This window comes from Urocampus carinirostris, chromosome 7, assembly GCF_059441175.1.
Source record: "Urocampus carinirostris isolate Australia breed hairy pipefish chromosome 7, RoL_Ucar_1.0, whole genome shotgun sequence".
Lineage (NCBI taxonomy): Eukaryota > Metazoa > Chordata > Actinopteri > Syngnathiformes > Syngnathidae > Urocampus > Urocampus carinirostris.
This window is the reverse complement of record NC_142355.1, coordinates 33,915,192-33,932,627: the sequence shown is the minus strand read 5'-3', so window position 1 is coordinate 33,932,627 and position 17,436 is coordinate 33,915,192. Positions and strand designations below refer to the sequence as shown.

Sequence of the window (17,436 nt, the reverse complement as noted above, 5' to 3'; positions counted from 1 at the left end):
CGCGGAGGAGCAGTGGCTCTACACAGAGTCCCTCCCGGATTACTGAGCTTCTCACCTTATCTCTAAGGGAGAACCCAGCCACCCTGCGGAGGAAACTCATTTCGGCCACTTGTATCCGGGATCGTGTTCTTTCGGTCATGACCCAAAGTTCATGACCATAGGTGAGGGTAGGAACGTAGATCGACCGGTAGATCGAGAGCTTTGCCTTTCGGCTCAGCTCCCTCTTCACCACGACGGACCGGTATAGGGTCCGAATGACGGCAGACGCTGCACCGACCCGTCTGTCGATCTCCTGTTCCATCCTACCCTCACTCGTGAACAAGACCCCAAGATACTTGAACTCCTCCACTTGGGGCAAAACCACCTCCCTGACCCGGAGGGAACATACCACCCTTTTCCGACTGAGTACCATGGCCTCGGACTTGGAGGTGCTGATCCTCATCCCGGCCGCTTCACACTCGGCTGCGAATCGCTCCAGCGAGAGCTGAAGATCACGGCCTAAGGAAGCCAACAGCTCCCTGTCATCTGCAAAAAGCAGTGACGCAATGCTGAGGCCCCCAAACCGGACTTCATCCCCACCAAGGCTGCGCCTAGAAATTCTGTCCATAAAAGTTATGAACAGAATCGGTGACAAAGGGCAGCCCTGGCGGAGCCCAACCCTCACCGGGAACGAATCCGACTTACTGCCGGCAATGCGGACCAGACTCTGGAACCGGGCATACAGGGAATGCACAGCCCGGATAAGACTGTGCGGCACCCCATACTCCCGAAGCACCCCCCACAGGGCCTCCCGAGGAACACGGTCGAATGCCTTCTCCAAGTCCACAAAACACATGTAGACCGGACAGGCAAACTCCCATGCACCCTAAAAGACCCATGCACCCTCTTAAAATTAGAACTATGAAATATTGTAATCATGTTGTAAAAATTCAATGTTTGATATATCAAATTCAACCAAAAATAGATTGACATAATTTACGAGGTGTTAAACTTGTGACAGCACGCTATCACTTCAACTGACCATTAATTTAAAAACACAGGAACAATAATGCAAACAAATTAAACCATAAAAACTTTAGTTATGCCTAGAAGAAAGTCAAAGTTTGAAAAATAGATTAAACACTCAACATTTTCACAAGCAGAATTAACGAGGGGACTTGAATGCGACAGCCATGTCTCAAAAGTATCTCAGTTTGTCATTAGTCACTACGCAGTCAGTTCCAGTCTCCATGTGAGCCGACACCAGAAAATTTGCGTTAATTATATTATAAAAACTTTTGATGAGTTGGATATTTATACATTTTCAACCCCAAAATGCTTTTACTACTGCACAAAAGAGAATAATTGAATTAGATTGATAAAATGTACGAGGTATTGTGAACGCAACAACTGTGTATCCTTAGTATTCTAGCTCGTCATTGGACACCAGGCTGTCAGTTCATGTCGCCATGTGAGCGCAAGACCCAATCAAAGTTCTCCTTTTTGGTCAGTGCGCCGCCGGTTCGCCGGTGGTTAAGCAGCTGTGCGTCAGGGAACGAAGTGGGAGACCAAGCCAGCAGCCGATCGCACCGGACCGGTGCCATGGAACCCAGCGACGAAGTCCTCACGGAGGATACGGAGAGACGCCCTCCTCTCATTTACCTTCCCATTCCAGACGCGTCCCCGGCCACGAAGGAGCAAGAAAAGCTGTCGGGGGTGGTGAAAAACGTCCACCGAAAGCTCCGTCGGAAATACAGGGAAGGTGAGGAGAGGCCCTACCGGACGGATGTTTTATGCTAACTGTTGCTAGCTTCGCCAAAATGTCTTTTTTTCTTCTTTTGTATTCGAAATAAAATGTCATTTTACAGTCAACGAGTCCTAAGTCGACTGCTTTTCATCTGAAGTAGGCCATCGAAAAGTGACATGACACACGAATCAAGCTAGCAATTCATTTGATACTGAAACCGGAACCAGAACCTAGATTATAACGGTTCACTTTTCATAGGCCTCGATTAAATCTGATCACCCGGTGCGAGGTTATGCATACACAACTTTAATGATAACGTTCCTATCTATATTTTTTATGTCATTGTCAAGTCACATTTATTTCTATAGCCCTTAATCACAAAAAGTCTCAAAGGACTGCACAGTAGATTGTGAACTAGAACTTGGTTAAAAATAGCCCAAAGGAAGCTTAGGTATGTTTAAAAACGTATAATAAAAATTGGCCACCTGCCTAATATACAAGGCGGTGATATACTGAAATACAGTAGATCCCCGGGATACGTTATGGGTTTATTTAGAGGTGTGGATCACAAAGTAAAATTGCATCTAGTGTTGTGTTACTGCCATGTTACACAATTTTGAAAGAAGTGTTAAAGTATGTTGTTAAAACGTGAAAACTCCTATTGTGTGTCTCTTCTCTTGGTAAATATAGTAGACCCACGAGATGAAACATGTATCCCTTCTGAGGTGGTGATGGCGCAGTGATATTGCCGTGTAGTGAGGGATAGAAATCTACGGTAAATTCTGAACCTGTAGTACCCCAGATAAAAAAAATTAAAACAACCAAACAGCATTTAAGTACTGCGTGTGTTTAAATCTCCTCATAAATATGCATGTGACGAAAAAAAAATCAAATTTGATTTACCTTTGGTGTGATGTGACCCCAGCTGGTAGTGTGGAGTAGCAGGTGGATGCAGAAGGGGGTGGGGGGTTGGGGAGAAGGCAAAGTTGGCTTGACAATTAAACTCATCTTTAAACTTCTAATTGTGACGATCGTCATGCCCTCAGAGGATGTTCTCAATGCAATAGCTTCCCTACTTTTATTAATAGTCTCGATCATTGATTGGTTACGGCTGTACGACTTCGCAAAGGTAACCATTTGTGTGGCTTCTTAGTAATTTTCTATGATTGGAAGCTTAGTTTTCATAGTTATCATGTTTTAGTTTCTCCCTTTAGCATGATTGTGAATAAAGCCCCAAAAATATAGTATCATCGCCAACTCAATATTCTTAACTGAATGAATATAGAAAAAAATAATTGTGGGAGGTAGTTCAGTAAAACAAATGGGATTCTTCATGTAAGTACGCAAACCAATGGTTCAGTAGCATTTAATCTGACCTACTAATAGCAGGCACGCATCTTAGAGGTGTAACCCGGTACACGCACAAACACCCCAAAGTTTGAATTTTGTACGTTTTTCTGCACGGAACAAAATATTGTTGATGTTATATAGCGGGGAAAATATTGTAAAGTAGGGCAGAAATGACATCGTACTGTGGAGATATCCGCCGGGGGTCTAATTTATTGTAAAGGGAAGGCTTGGCTCGGCACAGATCAACCATGTCAGGAAAGAAGTGGAATAAAGTACAATAGACTGTAATGAAATGAAATGATCTGCATTTATATAGCGCTTTTCAAGTCAATTAAGACTTCCCAAAGCGCTTTACAATGTGCTTCACATTTACCCATTCACCCACACTCACACACCAATAGGGGCCGTGCAGCCATGCAAGGCGCCAACCTGCTTATTGGGGGCATTAGGGGTTCAGTGTCTTACCCAAGGACACTTTGACATGTAACACGGACTGCTATCTCTTGATCCCAAGACGAGTGCTCTACCTCCTGTGCTACTGCCCCCTGTAGTATTTTTTTTTTATAGACATGACCGAGATAATGTAACCCACTATTTAGATAAGAGTGGCTAAAAAAAGTAGACAAGGACATTATACGGTTTAAGTTTTCGATTAAGTTGCTGCCGTGCGAAGTTGAATCTTATTCACAGTCTTAGCGCTCTTCTGCTCTTCTTTCTTTCCACCATTTTCTTTTCCATCTTGATTCGTTCCTTTTTCACGGATGTTTAGCAGAATACTCCGTTTTTTATTCTTCATTTTGTGCCTTAATTCCCTCCCATTCTTCCTTCTGATTTCATCAACCGTATCACCCTTTTTTTTTTTAATTTTATTTTTTTTATTCATAGCCGTGAACGCATTACTAACATTATGTTGAATATGACTTCATTGTGGACTATTAAGTAAGCATCAAAATCCCCCTTTTTTAAGGGGTGGGTGTTTTTCCATGTGCTGTCCACTGAATTTGACTCACATAACCAGACATTGTTTTCCCTTCTTGCTTCATTACTATAACTATTTCTAAATCAGTTAGTTGTTTGTGCCGCATCATGCTGAGAGAAATTGGCATCCACAGAACTAGGAAGTATTCGCTAATAGTGGAACAAAGATTAATACCACACATCAGCTGTTTCTGGCACAAGGTGGACTTTGTCTTTAAGCAGGCCCTGGCAACATTTATTGGAGCTTGCGTAGCTAGCATTACCCTATTGGGGAAAAAAAATCATGTGTTTACATTATGTAATTTCTTGTCAGTACTGTGATAAGCAAATTCCACAACAAATGCATAAAGAAACTGTGTTATATAAATAAAGAGGACTTCACAAAGCTAGGAAACTTAATGGGAAGCCATCTGTGCACAGATTTGCCTCAGTATACTGCAATATAGCGCCCGATGTTTTTGAGGCGTCAATGCGTGCGAGCTACCCAACCACATGACCAGCGAACTAGCAAAGTGTGATCTTCCGGAATCGCGTTTCGTCATGACCTCCGGCTGCTGCTGAAACGGCCTCGTTTTATTGCTTGTGCGCCTTAGAGAGAAATGGGGAGAATGTATCTGTGGGGGAACAATTTCGAAATGGAGTTGAGCTGTCCTTGAAAGGATGAAGTAAGGAGAACATTTGTTTTTCTTTCTAGATAACCGATAAAATACTGAATTTATCCGCATACTATATTTAGAAATATTTACTGTAAAATTAAACCATTGGTTCTCAACTGGTCTGATTTGAGGACCCACCATACCAACTTAATAATAATTTCCTTTGTATTGTCATTCTTTGTAACAATGTACACAGAACGAAATGTCGATACACCTGACCCGTTGTAGCGAGCCGATGCAGCCGCAGCCAACAGAGGGCACCACCATTTTACCAATGTTATAAGTCTTAGGTATGACTCGGCCGAGGCGCGAACCAGCGACCTCCCAGTCTCAAAGCGGGCGCCTTACCATCTAGGCTACTGAGCTGGTAAAGGTGGGGTGCGTTGTTTAAGGTGTCTTTAACATGTTGAAAGTGTCATTTTTTTATTTGTTTAAACAGCCTTTATCATTTTTTTTTCTACTGCGCCCATCTGCTTTCATCTTACTTTTGGCACAGATGTTCCAGAACTTTCAACACACTGGCATAGCCAGGAAAGAGAGATTGGTTATGTGGGGGGGTTGCTTTTGGTTGATTCCATAATCATTCTCGGGTTTTTTGTTAGTGTAGCCTGAAAATGGTAAATGTCTCTTTCAAATACAGTACAAATGCCAACCCAAACCCCCAAAAAGTTAAAAAAGAAGAGTTTATTAGTACTTGAGGAATGAGCTGACTGAGGCTGCGATCATGACTTTGACCCAGGAGATGGCAGCAGAGAGTAGCAAAATTTCCTGTTCCAGAGACCACCTTTAATTACAAGCTGCGACTCAAATCATAGAAAAAAATCCTTCCTCTTCTCAAATGTATTGAATGAAAGAATTGTGCAGTTTAAACCAGAAATGCTACAATATTCTGTTGAATGCTAAATTGTTTGCATTTTCAAATGAATCCGAAATGCAGTAGCATTGTCTTCAAGATAATAAAATCCATATTTCATTTATTGTTCGCCCTATCTGTGTTTGGCCATGCTCAACATGTGTAAACAGACTTTACCGGTCTTCTTCTGTGCTTTCAAATAATGTATGTTAATTAACATTTGCAAGGCATTATTGCCATCTGCTGTTGAGAAGTGTAATTGACCCAAGATCCACTTAAAATTGGTCTGTGGCCCACATTTGAGAAACACTACACCCAACAGCTTCAATGAATATGTCTCCAAAAAGTAGTGTCATAGAGACTGGAGCTTGACTTTATCTATGAATCTAAAAAAATGATGGATAATGACAAGATCGCCATACTACTACTTACATATGTAAAAATATGTCACCTCAAATTATTATACAAGTGCTCCAATGCACATACTTTCCTAGCACACACCTCGGCTAAGAAATACATATCGCTCATTCTTATCAGGTGGCATTATCTTAGCTGTAAACTTTAGTGACTGATCTAGACCGAGCTTTCCAGCGCCTTGCGCTCATTATGAAGAGGTATAGAGGGGACACTACCAAGTTTTGAGATTACTTCCATAGAAAATTGAACTATATCCTATTAAGGAACATAAATGCTTAGTCTTTTTAACAAGTAGTGTAGGCTGTTTGAATATCATAGTGTCGCGTCAAGTGACTTATCATGAGGTTCTATTTTTTTCAATTGGGACTGATAACTGTGACGTAAGATTTAGCGTTTATCAGTTCGATAACTATTGACCTGATAATTATGGTGACAGAGTTCTTTTTATCGTTCATTTTCAAGTCTCCTTTGAATTGAGCCTCTGTGTTTGAAATGACTGCTTTTTTTGACCAGTGGGCGACTTTGACAAGATCTGGCGCGAGCACTGCGAGGACGAGCAAACGCTGAGCGAATATGCCGTGGCCATGAAGAACCTCGCCGATAATCACTGGGCTGTCAATTGCGAAAAGGAAGGCCGCATAGATTGGTGTCACAGGTAAGAAAAAGAAAAGGTCCTCTCCACAGGCATAAAAATTGCTCTGGTTTCTGAGAAATCCTCTGTTTGAAAGTAAAAGAGGTGATCTATGTGAATTGTGTAGATCCAAGGAGAAAATGTATAGGGGGGTTCATGAGATTTTATAGAGAATAAACTTGGGCGTTAGAGTAGTAGTGGGAGTAGTTGCCTGCTAGGCCATGTAACTGTTACGTCAAAAGCAAATATGACTCTCCATAGGATATACAGAAAAGCTCCTGCTAATGCTTTACGAGACTGTTGTGTCAAGCGCCCTCTTCTACGCGGCAGTGTGTTGGGGAGGCAGTGCTAAGAAGAAGGATACCTCTCGTCCTAATAAACTGGTGAGAAAGGTGGGCTTTGTTGTGGGCACAGAGCTGGACAGCCTGACAACTGTAGCTGAGAGACGGGCACTAATAAAGCTGCGGTCAATCGTGGACAATTCATCACATCCACTACACAGCATCATCTCCAAACGGAAGAGCAGCTTCAGCGACAGACTGCTGTCACAGTCTTGTTCCACAGACAGACTGAGGAGCTCATTTCTTCCCCATGCCATGAGGCTCTTTAACTTCACCCGGGGGATTAAAAGCCCATATTAAACCCCACCCCCACATTTGCATATTACCCCTGTTTTTATTATAGTGTGTATTTTATGTAGCACTATTTAAATACTCTATATCAACACGTTATGTTGGGTATTTCTGTATTCTATTTCTTTTATTTTATTATTATTTTATTTTCAACACAAGGATACTGCTGGAAGTGTGAATTTCCCTATGGGGATGGATAAAGTAAGGGAAAACGATGTCTGATGATGTCACTGTCGAATTCATTGGACAGCATGAGGCAAAATGGCCACCCCTTGAGTAAGGGGATTTTGATGCTTCCTCAATATAGCCCACAATGAAGTCATATTAAACATATTGTCAGTAATGGGTTCACAGCGGCATGGCAGCGCAGTGGTTAGCGTGTGCGTAGCACAGTTCTGAGGTCATGGGTTCAAATCCAGCCCCCCTGTGAGGAGTTCATGTTCTCCCCGTGCTTGCGTGGGTTTCCTCCGGGCACTCCACATTCCAAAAACATGCACGTCAGCTTAATTGGCCGGTCCAAATTGTCCCTAGGTGTGACTCAGCGAGTGAGTTGTCTGTCTCTGTGTGCCCTGCGACCGGCTGGCAACCAGTTCAGGGTGTCCCCTGCCCACTGCCCGGAGATAGCTGGGATGGGCTCCAGCACCCCCACGACCTTACTGAGGATAAGAGGTGCAGATAATGGATGGGTTCACAGCTCTATAAAAGCAAGAAAAAGGGGAAAAGGTTGATGTAATCTGAAGGAAGAGTGAAAGACACAAAATGAAGAATAATAAAAACTGATTATTCTGTGAAAGGTGAAGCATGCACTAAAAGGGAATGAATCAAGATAAATGAAATGCTGAAAAGAAAGAAGAAAGAGCAGAAGAGGGTGAAGACAGTGAATAAGATTCAGCTTCGAATGACAGGAACCTAATCGAAAATGAAATCCTTCTGACGTGATTATCTACTTTTTGCCACTCTTATCTAAATTGTGGGTGACATCATTACTACACACTATTGTATTTTATTCCATTTTCTCAGGTGGGGGACCTCAAAACTGGGTGGCCCCCATTAAGTTCCTGTTTCCTGACATGGTTGAGCTTGCCATGTCTTCCCATTACAGTACAGTAGACTCCAGGGAATTGTGGAATATGATGTTTTTGTTGTTGTTTTTTGGGCCCCTTGTTACAGTATTGTCACCATTACACATCATCAACAATTACTTTGCATGCTCAAAGATGTAAAAAATTCATTATCATTCAAATGCTACGGTGCTATTGCCTTATCTTCCTCCCATGATGTTTTTCTTCTAATTCACAACAGTACCTTGTGTACTTTATAAAGACTTTGCCAGTTCTGCATTTTTTGTGCTGTGTTTATTCACTATAGGTCCAGAGACTTGCAGGCGAGCTAAAGTGAGAAAAAAACATAACAATGGAATTTAAGCTTTAAATTATAGTGGAATACAATGATGGCACACAAACCTTTGCCAAGTTGCATGGCCATAACCGATGATAGGGACTATAATTAAAAAATAAGGAAGCAGTTGCATTGAAAACATTCTCGAAGGACATGACCATCCTTACAAGTGGTAGTTTTGACATCAGTTTTATTTTTAATCCAACTTTGCCATCTTCCCCCTTCTGCATCTACCCGCTACCCCACACTACCAGCTCAGATAACATCACATGAAGGGTGAATCACATGCATATTTAGAATGTCATTTAAACATATGCATGTATATTACACGTATGTAGTACATATTATAGGTTATTTTAATGTTTTTATTTGGGGTTGCCAAGGTTCAGAATGCAATATATAGTTACCATAGATTTCTATCCCTCACTACTTTGCAAGCCACACCTCAGAAGGGATTGATGTTGTATCTCGGGGTTCTACTGTCTTTACTTAGAGAGGTCGCACACAGAATTTTTCATGTTTTTTATAGCAATCTTAATGATGTCTTTCAAAACTGTGTAACGTGGCAGTAACACTGCACAATAGGCAATTTTGTTTTGTGATCCACACAACAAAAATAAAGTTTTAAAGGGAAATCTGCAAAAATGTCACATCTGCTTTGATTTCATTTTCCATTTGTTTAAGTCACAATATTGTATTTTGTTTTGTTTTGTGGATAAACGTGGTTAAATGTTGCAAACCATATTTTCACTGATTGTGGTAATCATTCACTGCCACTAGATGATGTCATCGTCCTCTTAGATGCTCCACGGCTATGCTGATTTATAATACTGTTGTAGTATTTAAAGCAAATTAAGAAAAATGTACTTTATATCCAGGACTTGTGCATTTCGGGTAATCCCCACACCGAAAAAAGTATTCACATTTGACAGCGTTGGCGTCTTTCGTGTTTCTGCAGTGTGTGCCAGGAGTATTTCCGTGACGGCGGCATGAAAAGAATGTTTGAGAAAGACGCAAAAAGCGCTTCTTTCTCTACCAGTCCCACCGAAGCGTCTGCCAGTGGACGGCTCTCCAGTTCCAGCACACGGTATGATTTGTTACTCAATGTATAAAACTGTTAAATGAAGCTGTGTAAATTATTTTCTGAAAAATTAACTATTTGTGTATTTCATTTTAATTTTTTTAAATGTTCCTCAAGTGTTCTTAACAAAGTGTTTGCCATGTCGGTTCATGTTGACAAGAGAGATTTTGAAGTTTGTCAATGACCGGACGACAGAATTGTTTGATGCAAAATAATGTCCTGTGTTGCAGTCCAGGTCATCCCACGGGTAAAATTCGCCTCCTGGATGTAGGAAGCTGCTTTAACCCTTTCAAGAAATTCAACGAGTTCCTCACCGTCGGAATTGACATTGTGCCTGCAGTAGAGGTGAGAACAACAATTTAAAGAAGACATTTTGAATTTAGAGAAAAACTTCCACTTGTGTTTATTGTCACACCTTTAAAATTGTTTTTGTCTTTATTCATCTCCTTATTCTTGATAGTTGTCCTAATCGTCTTACTTATTCGCATTTCTTGATAATCGCAAGCTTCCCTTCTATGGTTATCATGTTTTACTGTTTTTTTAGCATCACTGCAAGCTCTGTTCTCATAGACAATGAATACCGTATTGAATTTGCTGACTACAAAGTCTTCACGAAGCTTATGATATTCTAAACTGAATCAAGAGACGGAAAGGCATTGTGTGAGGCAATTCAGCCAATTACCTTATCAGTGTGATGAGGTGTGTGGGGTCTAAAAAGTAGACCACTGACGGGTGGGAGCGCTATAAATTGGCTAACGGTAGAAAATGCATCAGGCAAAAGACTTGTTATGTTTTTTAGCCAGCTGCAGCAAGGAGAGAAGCAGAGGGGACAACCAACTCACTCGTCCGCACTTACTTACTCACTCACTCTCGCTCACCCCGTCTGCCTCTGTGTTTTAGTGAAATCACAAGACATTGAAAAGTACTGGTATGTTGAGACAAAAGACAACCCCCTTGGAAAAGTACCAACACTTTTAAACAAAGCTAGGAAGACTGAGACGGCCAAAAGAAACATCAAACTGATTAGAAATACACACCTTGAGCAAATACGTTTAAGCCTACTTTACAGGTGACGTCAACCAATAGCAGACCAGCTCATTACCTGACATCAACCAATAGGAAACAGGAATCTCTGAAACATAATTTGCGCAGTAATACACCTTTTTCACATTTTTGGGCAAGCAAAATAATTTGTTGTTGATGTTGTAAAAAATGTTGGGAAAATGCCACAATGAGAGACTAAAAAAAACTATTTGCAAATATATTTAATCAATACTGTACACAAAATACAGTATTGTAGAGCCAAGCACACGAGATTCTGTAAAAAGAGAGGTATTGTGGGATTTAGTTCAGCCAATAGCATACCGACATTTCTTTGATGCTGGTACGCAAACCAATAGTAGACCAGCATTTTTTAATTACATTGACCAATAACGGACATGTACTTTGTCGACTGAACTCATTATACGCAAGAACATTGCAAAGTTAGAATTCTATACATTTTTTAGATTTTATACAGGTGCTTGAAATCCTTGAACATGCTTAGACTTTAAAATTGTGTTGTCCAAGGTTGAAAAGTGCTTGATTTTTGGGTGAAGTGCTTGTAAATGCTTGAAATTGTTGCAGTGTTTTTCAACAACTCAGCTTAAAAATAACGTGCAAGAAAAAGTTTGTGCAATTAGGAAAATGTCCTAAAGAAGGGACAAAGAAACATGTGGGACTACACTTTAAAGTGAAAAACGTTGTATGGTGGGGTCGCTTTATCCTAGGGGTCTACTTTATTACAAATGGACCCACCTGTGACACCAATAGCACTGCACACAAAAGCAATGCATGGGGAAAATTGGGCGGCAGTAGCTCAGGAGGTAGAGCGCTCGTCTTGGGATCAAGTTCGAATACCGGCTCGTCCGTGTTACATGTCGAAGTGTCCTTAAGTAAGACACTGAACCCCTAATACCCCCAATAAGCAGGTTAGCGCCTTACATGGCTGCAAGGCAGCTATTGGGAAATGTGGAGCACATTGTAAAGCGTTTTGGGAAGTCATTGACTTGAAAAGCGCTATATAAATGCAGATCATTTCATTTCATTTACCTGTACCAAATTACCTTATGAAAGTTTTTTTTTTTTATCCATTGCCTTTTGGCACTCTCGGCCATCGGAAAGTCGACAGACCCGCACTTGATATTTTGTGCCCTTTCCTGCCCCCTCCAGAGTGTGTACAAATGCGACTTCCTGAACCTCCAGCTCCAGCGGCCCCTGCAGCTGACGGGGGAGGCGATAGAGGCCTTCCTGCGGCACCTGCACAACCCCATCGACGCCCTGCCGGGGCAGCTCTTCCACGTGGTGGTCTTCTCGCTGCTGCTCTCCTACTTCCCCTCGCCCTACCAGCGCTGGATCTGCTGCAAGAAAGCGCACGAGCTGCTGGAGCTGCACGGCCTGCTGCTCATCATCACGCCCGACTCTTCTCACCAGAGCCGCCGAGCCCTCATGATGCGAAGTTGGCGCGTGGCGGTGGAGTCGCTGGGATTCAAGCGCTACAAATACGCCAAGTACTCCCACATGCACCTCATCGCCTTCCGCAAGGTGTCGCTGGCCACCAGCAGCGACCTGGTGTCGCAAAACTACCCCGAGATGCTCTACATCCCTCAGGACTTCCACGCCAACGAGGAGGAGGACGGCATGGGTGAAGTTCAGGCTCGCTCCGACATGGAGGACGAGCAACTGGCGTGGGTCTTCTCAGAGCTGCCCGACGCCTGCGACTCGGATTCCGGGGAGAGCCAGAACGGATCGGTGCCCGGTTTCCAGGAGATGGAGGACCCCATCCTGCTCCAGACCTAGACCCTGAAGGCACCACCCTCACCCCTTACTGCTGAGCTGCCAAACGTATATCTGCTGCAAATCCTCCCACCTCTCCCGCAAAAAACTTGCACAATATTTTCTGGGAACACTCCAGCTCTATGGAGGGCCGATCCTGACATAAGTAGAAGTAAATGTAGAAATGAATACCTAAAAATTAGATGTAAGATGTTACATTCGGGTCTGGAACAGTCTTCTCCCCCAGATTTTTTTTTTAATTAACCACTCGTCTGGGCACGCAGTAGCGGGTTACACTTAGCGAGACTTAGCGAGATTGACGGAATCTATTGCGCGGTTCCTCCAGAAGGAAAAAGATTCAAAGAACAATGACTAGTTGATAATTTTTTAAAAAGTCAGCTTGCTTCAGGCTCAGTCCCTCAAATCAATTTTTTCTGGCTTGGGCAGGGTCAGGCTTCCATACCCATGAGCTTGGGTTGCGTCGGGCTAGAGTTTTTTTAGGCCCAATCTTGTATGTATATATATTTGAAATTATATTTTCGAGCTCATAAGGTGCACCTTCAAAATTGGTATTTTGTGAAATGCTTTCTAGACTTTAAAATCAAAATAAATTAAAACTACTGTCCAGAACTAGGCTTGCAAAGTAAAGTATCAGGGAAAAAAAGATAAAATGTAAACTAACATTCCAAAATGTGGTTTCACTGAATTATTTTTGGAAGAAAATATATCCTGTAACAATGAAATTAATTGATTTATTCATAAATGGTAAGCGCATCCCAGCCATCTACGGCCAGTGGGCAGGAGACACCCTGAGCTGGTTGCCAGCCAATCGCAGGGCACACGGGGACAGACAACTCACTTGCTCAGTCACACCTAGGGACAATTTGGACCGGCCAATTCACCTGAAATGCATGTCTTTGGAATGTGGGAGGAAACCGGAGTGCCCCCACGCAAGCACGGGGAGAACATACAGACTCCGCACAGTAAGGCCGGTAGCTGGATTTGAACCCACGCAGGAGGTTCCCACGACCTCAGAACTGTGCCGCACGCGCGCTTACCACTGCGTCGCCATGCCGCCCATATATATATATATATATATATATATATATATATATATATATATATATATATATTTTATAAATATTATAAATGGCATATAGGTTTATATTGATACATTGATTTCAACACATGACAGTATTGGTCCTTCATCGAGCTTACCTATATTTTGATAAACAGAACGACTTTTCCACAGAACTTAAAGGCACCGTAACGTTGACTCTTGAAGCTTTTGGCCGGCGGCGAAATCTGCATGCTGACCGAGACCCAACCAGAAAAGTCCTCGCAATCTTTTCATAGACTTCCGTGTTTTATTGTGCTCGTGCATGTTTTATTTGATTTTTTTCTTTCAAATGTGCTACTTAGAGCATTTTAGGATCATCTAACTGAAGTATTCTACTAACTGGACTTTAGCGCAGGGGTGTCAAACAATCGCCGTGCGAGTCGGATCGGGCCCGTGAGGCAACAGTGAGAGAAGTGTAAAAGAAAAACGAGCTGTAGTTTGAAATATGTCCACTGGATGTCACCACAGCACGGTATTACTCGGAAAACTGGAGATGGATTTACTGTATTTCTCTCTTTTTATTCCTCTTGCTTATTCTCTAAATCTCTCCTCTCTTTTATTTATTTTATTTCTTCCTTCCCTCTTATTCTCTTTTCTGTATGTATTTTTGTCTTTTGCTGTCTTTTTGTATTTTTTTTCTTTTTATCTTGTATTTTTTTCTTTTTTCTCGTTCTTTTTTCTTCATCACTGTTCTCTCTGTCTTTTTCTCTCATTCTCCATCTTTTTTTCCCTCTGTCTTTCTTACTCTTTGTCACGTCTTTTCTCTTATTCTCCCTCTTTTCTCTTTTTGTCTCTCTCTGTCCCCCCTAAATATGTCTTTATTTTCTCTCCTCTCTTTCTATCTCTCTCTCATTGTCTCCTCTGAAGGAACAAGACCCTGCATACAGGCGACTAAAATGAGTTTCCACTGTGGGTACCTGGGCTCTCCCTTAAGAGATAGGGTAGGAAGTGCGGTCTTCCCCACTGGGCCTCAGTTTAGAGTAGCTTCTCCTCCGCGTTGAGAGGAATCAGTTGAGGTGGCTCAGGCATTTGATGAAGATTCCTCTTTCAGGGGCTTCTCCGGGCATGTCTAACCGACTGGAGGCCCAGGGGAAGAACCAGGACACGCTGGAGAGACTGTCTCTAGGCTGGCCTGGGACCACCTCAGGGTCCAGCCAGACAGGCTGAACAAAGTGGCTGGGAGTAAGGAGGTCTGGGCTTCCCTGTTGAGGCTGCCTCTCCCATGAGGCTACACAAATCAACAGGACTTAACTCGCTTTCCCTCTTTCTTTTTCTTTATCTCTGTCTATTTCACTATTCCTCCAATTTCCCTTTTCTCTCTCTTTTTTTCTGTCTCTTTCTATCTCCATCTCTCTTGCTTTTTATCTTGCTCTGTATCTATTTCCCCCCGTGACTTTTTTTTCCCCTCCCAATGTTGTCAAAATGAGTTTGACACCCCTGCTTTAGCGTGTTACTCATCCTTCACAAGGTACTAATCTGTCCCAAGTGGGATTTTATAACCCCCATAACGGTTCTCTGTATTATCCAGTTGTTTTCAGGCAGAGAAACGATACAAATCGCCAGACAGATGCGATGCAGGTCCGCAATCGTCGGCCCCCGGGCCACACCGTGACTAACCGAAAAGCAAGGCACAAACGCTCGCAACGGAACAAAAAATATCGGATGTATCCCGCTCCTTCAGACTGAAAATTCACCCGAAACTGTTTGCACTAGTTGAACCTCTGAAACAAGTGTTTTTTTTTTAATTTTAATTTTTTTGTAGGTCCTACTTAAAGCAATAGATGCTGCTGAGGTTTTTTAAGCTAATACAAAGCGTTTGTTGGGGTCCGTGCGTGTGAATGACGGCGTACTGGCACTTTATCTCACCGACCCCAAATCGATTCTATTTTCTTACGACGACCAGCAAAAGACGAGAAAGCGGCACGTCCGGTTGGTGCCTTTGCAGCGACCATTTAAAAAAAAAAAGGATGTTGCATTTTAACTGCACACAACAGCTCATATGGCTTCCTCTTTCAATAGAGCATCACTTTTTACAGTCGGTGGTTGTGTTTTGGAGTGAACGTAGTCTTCCAGCGCCTCTCTCCGAAGTTTATTGGCATGATTTCATCGTCATCAAACCTTCTCAACAGTTCCGAACAAGGTGTGCTCCGTGTATGCTTGTGTCTTTTATAAATGAATGTAAGCGGAAGGTGTCTGTGTTTTACTCGTGTGCATAAGCGAAGAAATGAATAAATTTACACGTTGATGTCTTTACGTCGCCGTTTGAAACACAGCAGTGATTTTGTTACGTTTTAAATGTTATTTTGACCCCACAAAAAACACATGTACAGTAAGACCTCTGTTATCACGGTTAATGAGGACCAAAACCACCCGCGATAAGTGAAAATCCGCAAAGTAGCGGAATTTTTTTTTTAATTATTATTTTTTAGACCCGGTTAATGGGGAACAAAACCACCCGCAAAAAGTGAAAATCTGCGAAGTAGCGACGACCCTTCAAAAAGAAAAAAATTAACCATTACAGACCGCGAAGCTCTGAAGCCGCGTACGTCGAACCGCGAAGTAGTGAGGTCCCGCTGTACTGTAAACGGGTTGTTTAAGAACAGAATAATTTGGAGTTATTGAAGCCTTCTAATTTATTGCTGTTTTTATTGTCCTTAATTTTTAATCACCAGTCAAGCTTTTCCATTTTATGAAAGTGAACGGCAAAAAGAGTCCAGATAGCCGATAAGTTTACTCATTATTTTCTTAATTTCCTTTTTGTCTAACTCTTATAGTATTCTACTTATTTTGTAAATAATTTCTAGGAAACAAGACTCTTTAGGTATTAGTCAGGGTTCTTGCCGGGGCTTTAAATCCTTAAAAATGCTTGACTTTTAAAGTGTTTTCAAGGGTTGAAAAGTGCTTGAATTTTGAGTGAGGTGCTTGTAAATGCTTGAAATTATTGTTTCTCAAGTCTGCTTAAGAAATGATGCCGACACTGCTCTTTAGTGGCTTCGCCTTGCAATTGCATCTCTTCTTCCCTCGCAAATAGCAGCAGTTAGTATTAGTTTGTATGGCATTAGCCTATAAAGTGGTGTTTTTCAACCCTTTTTGAAGCAAGGTACACTTTTATTTATAAAAACGTTCCGAGGTACACCGTCCGTCAAAAATGTTTGAAAATGAAGTTATGTCAAATATTTCACTCATAAGCAGATAATTAGTAGATAGATACTTTATTCATCCCCGTAGGGAAATTCACACTTCCAGCAGTCTACCCCGTTGTTTATTAACCGATGAACATGATGCCCTAGGGGTGCTTGTAGCGGAGTGGATGACGTCTCGCCAGTCCAAAAGTTCGACATCCCTGCGGCAGATGGAAAACTTTTCTTTGTGAAAATCCAGGGATACACCACCTCGTGTTAGCAAGTCCGCCTCCTCTCTGATTCCCCCCGGCTTTCGTGTCTCTGTTAAGCGGCGTATATAAAAAGGAAAAAAATAATACTTAAAGCACATCATTCTTTGTTATTTTATTAATGTTTTTATTTTTTCATAGAGCAACCTTAAACCGCTTTGTTAAACAAATTAAGTTGTTAAATGTACTGTGCTACATCATAAGCAGATAACTAGTATATAAACATCTACTGCCACCTACTGATATGGATGACTCTTACAGTTCCTCGTCTGAAGATGGCAAAAATACTGAATAATGGCCTGATTTTTTTGAAAAGATAAGATTGGGCAAATTCTAGGGCAGACTAGACAAGGTCTCACACTGCTAGAAAGCATCATCGCCCCCTACTG

At 42.0% G+C, this 17,436-nt stretch overlaps 1 protein-coding gene across 2 annotated transcripts; it reads left to right on the top strand.

Moving 5' to 3' along the window:
- Nucleotides 1-1,482: 1,482 nt before the first annotated feature.
- samtor (S-adenosylmethionine sensor upstream of mTORC1) lies at nt 1,483-15,909 on the top strand. 2 transcript variants are annotated; one of them, XR_015850958.1, is made up of 6 exons: nt 1,483-1,741; nt 6,494-6,635; nt 9,600-9,728; nt 9,953-10,067; nt 11,934-12,973; nt 13,553-15,909. XR_015850958.1 is itself a non-coding variant. In XM_088340661.1 (5 exons), exons 1-5 carry the CDS (start codon nt 1,582-1,584, stop codon nt 12,558-12,560), a joined length of 1,173 nt encoding a protein of 390 aa, XP_088196787.1. In that variant the 5' UTR covers nt 1,483-1,581; the 3' UTR covers nt 12,561-15,909. The 2 variants fall into 2 exon arrangements, 1 of the variants encoding a protein (XP_088196787.1); XM_088340661.1 differs by having other exon boundaries at nt 11,934-15,909.
- The last annotated feature ends 1,527 nt before the right edge of the window (nt 15,910-17,436 follow it).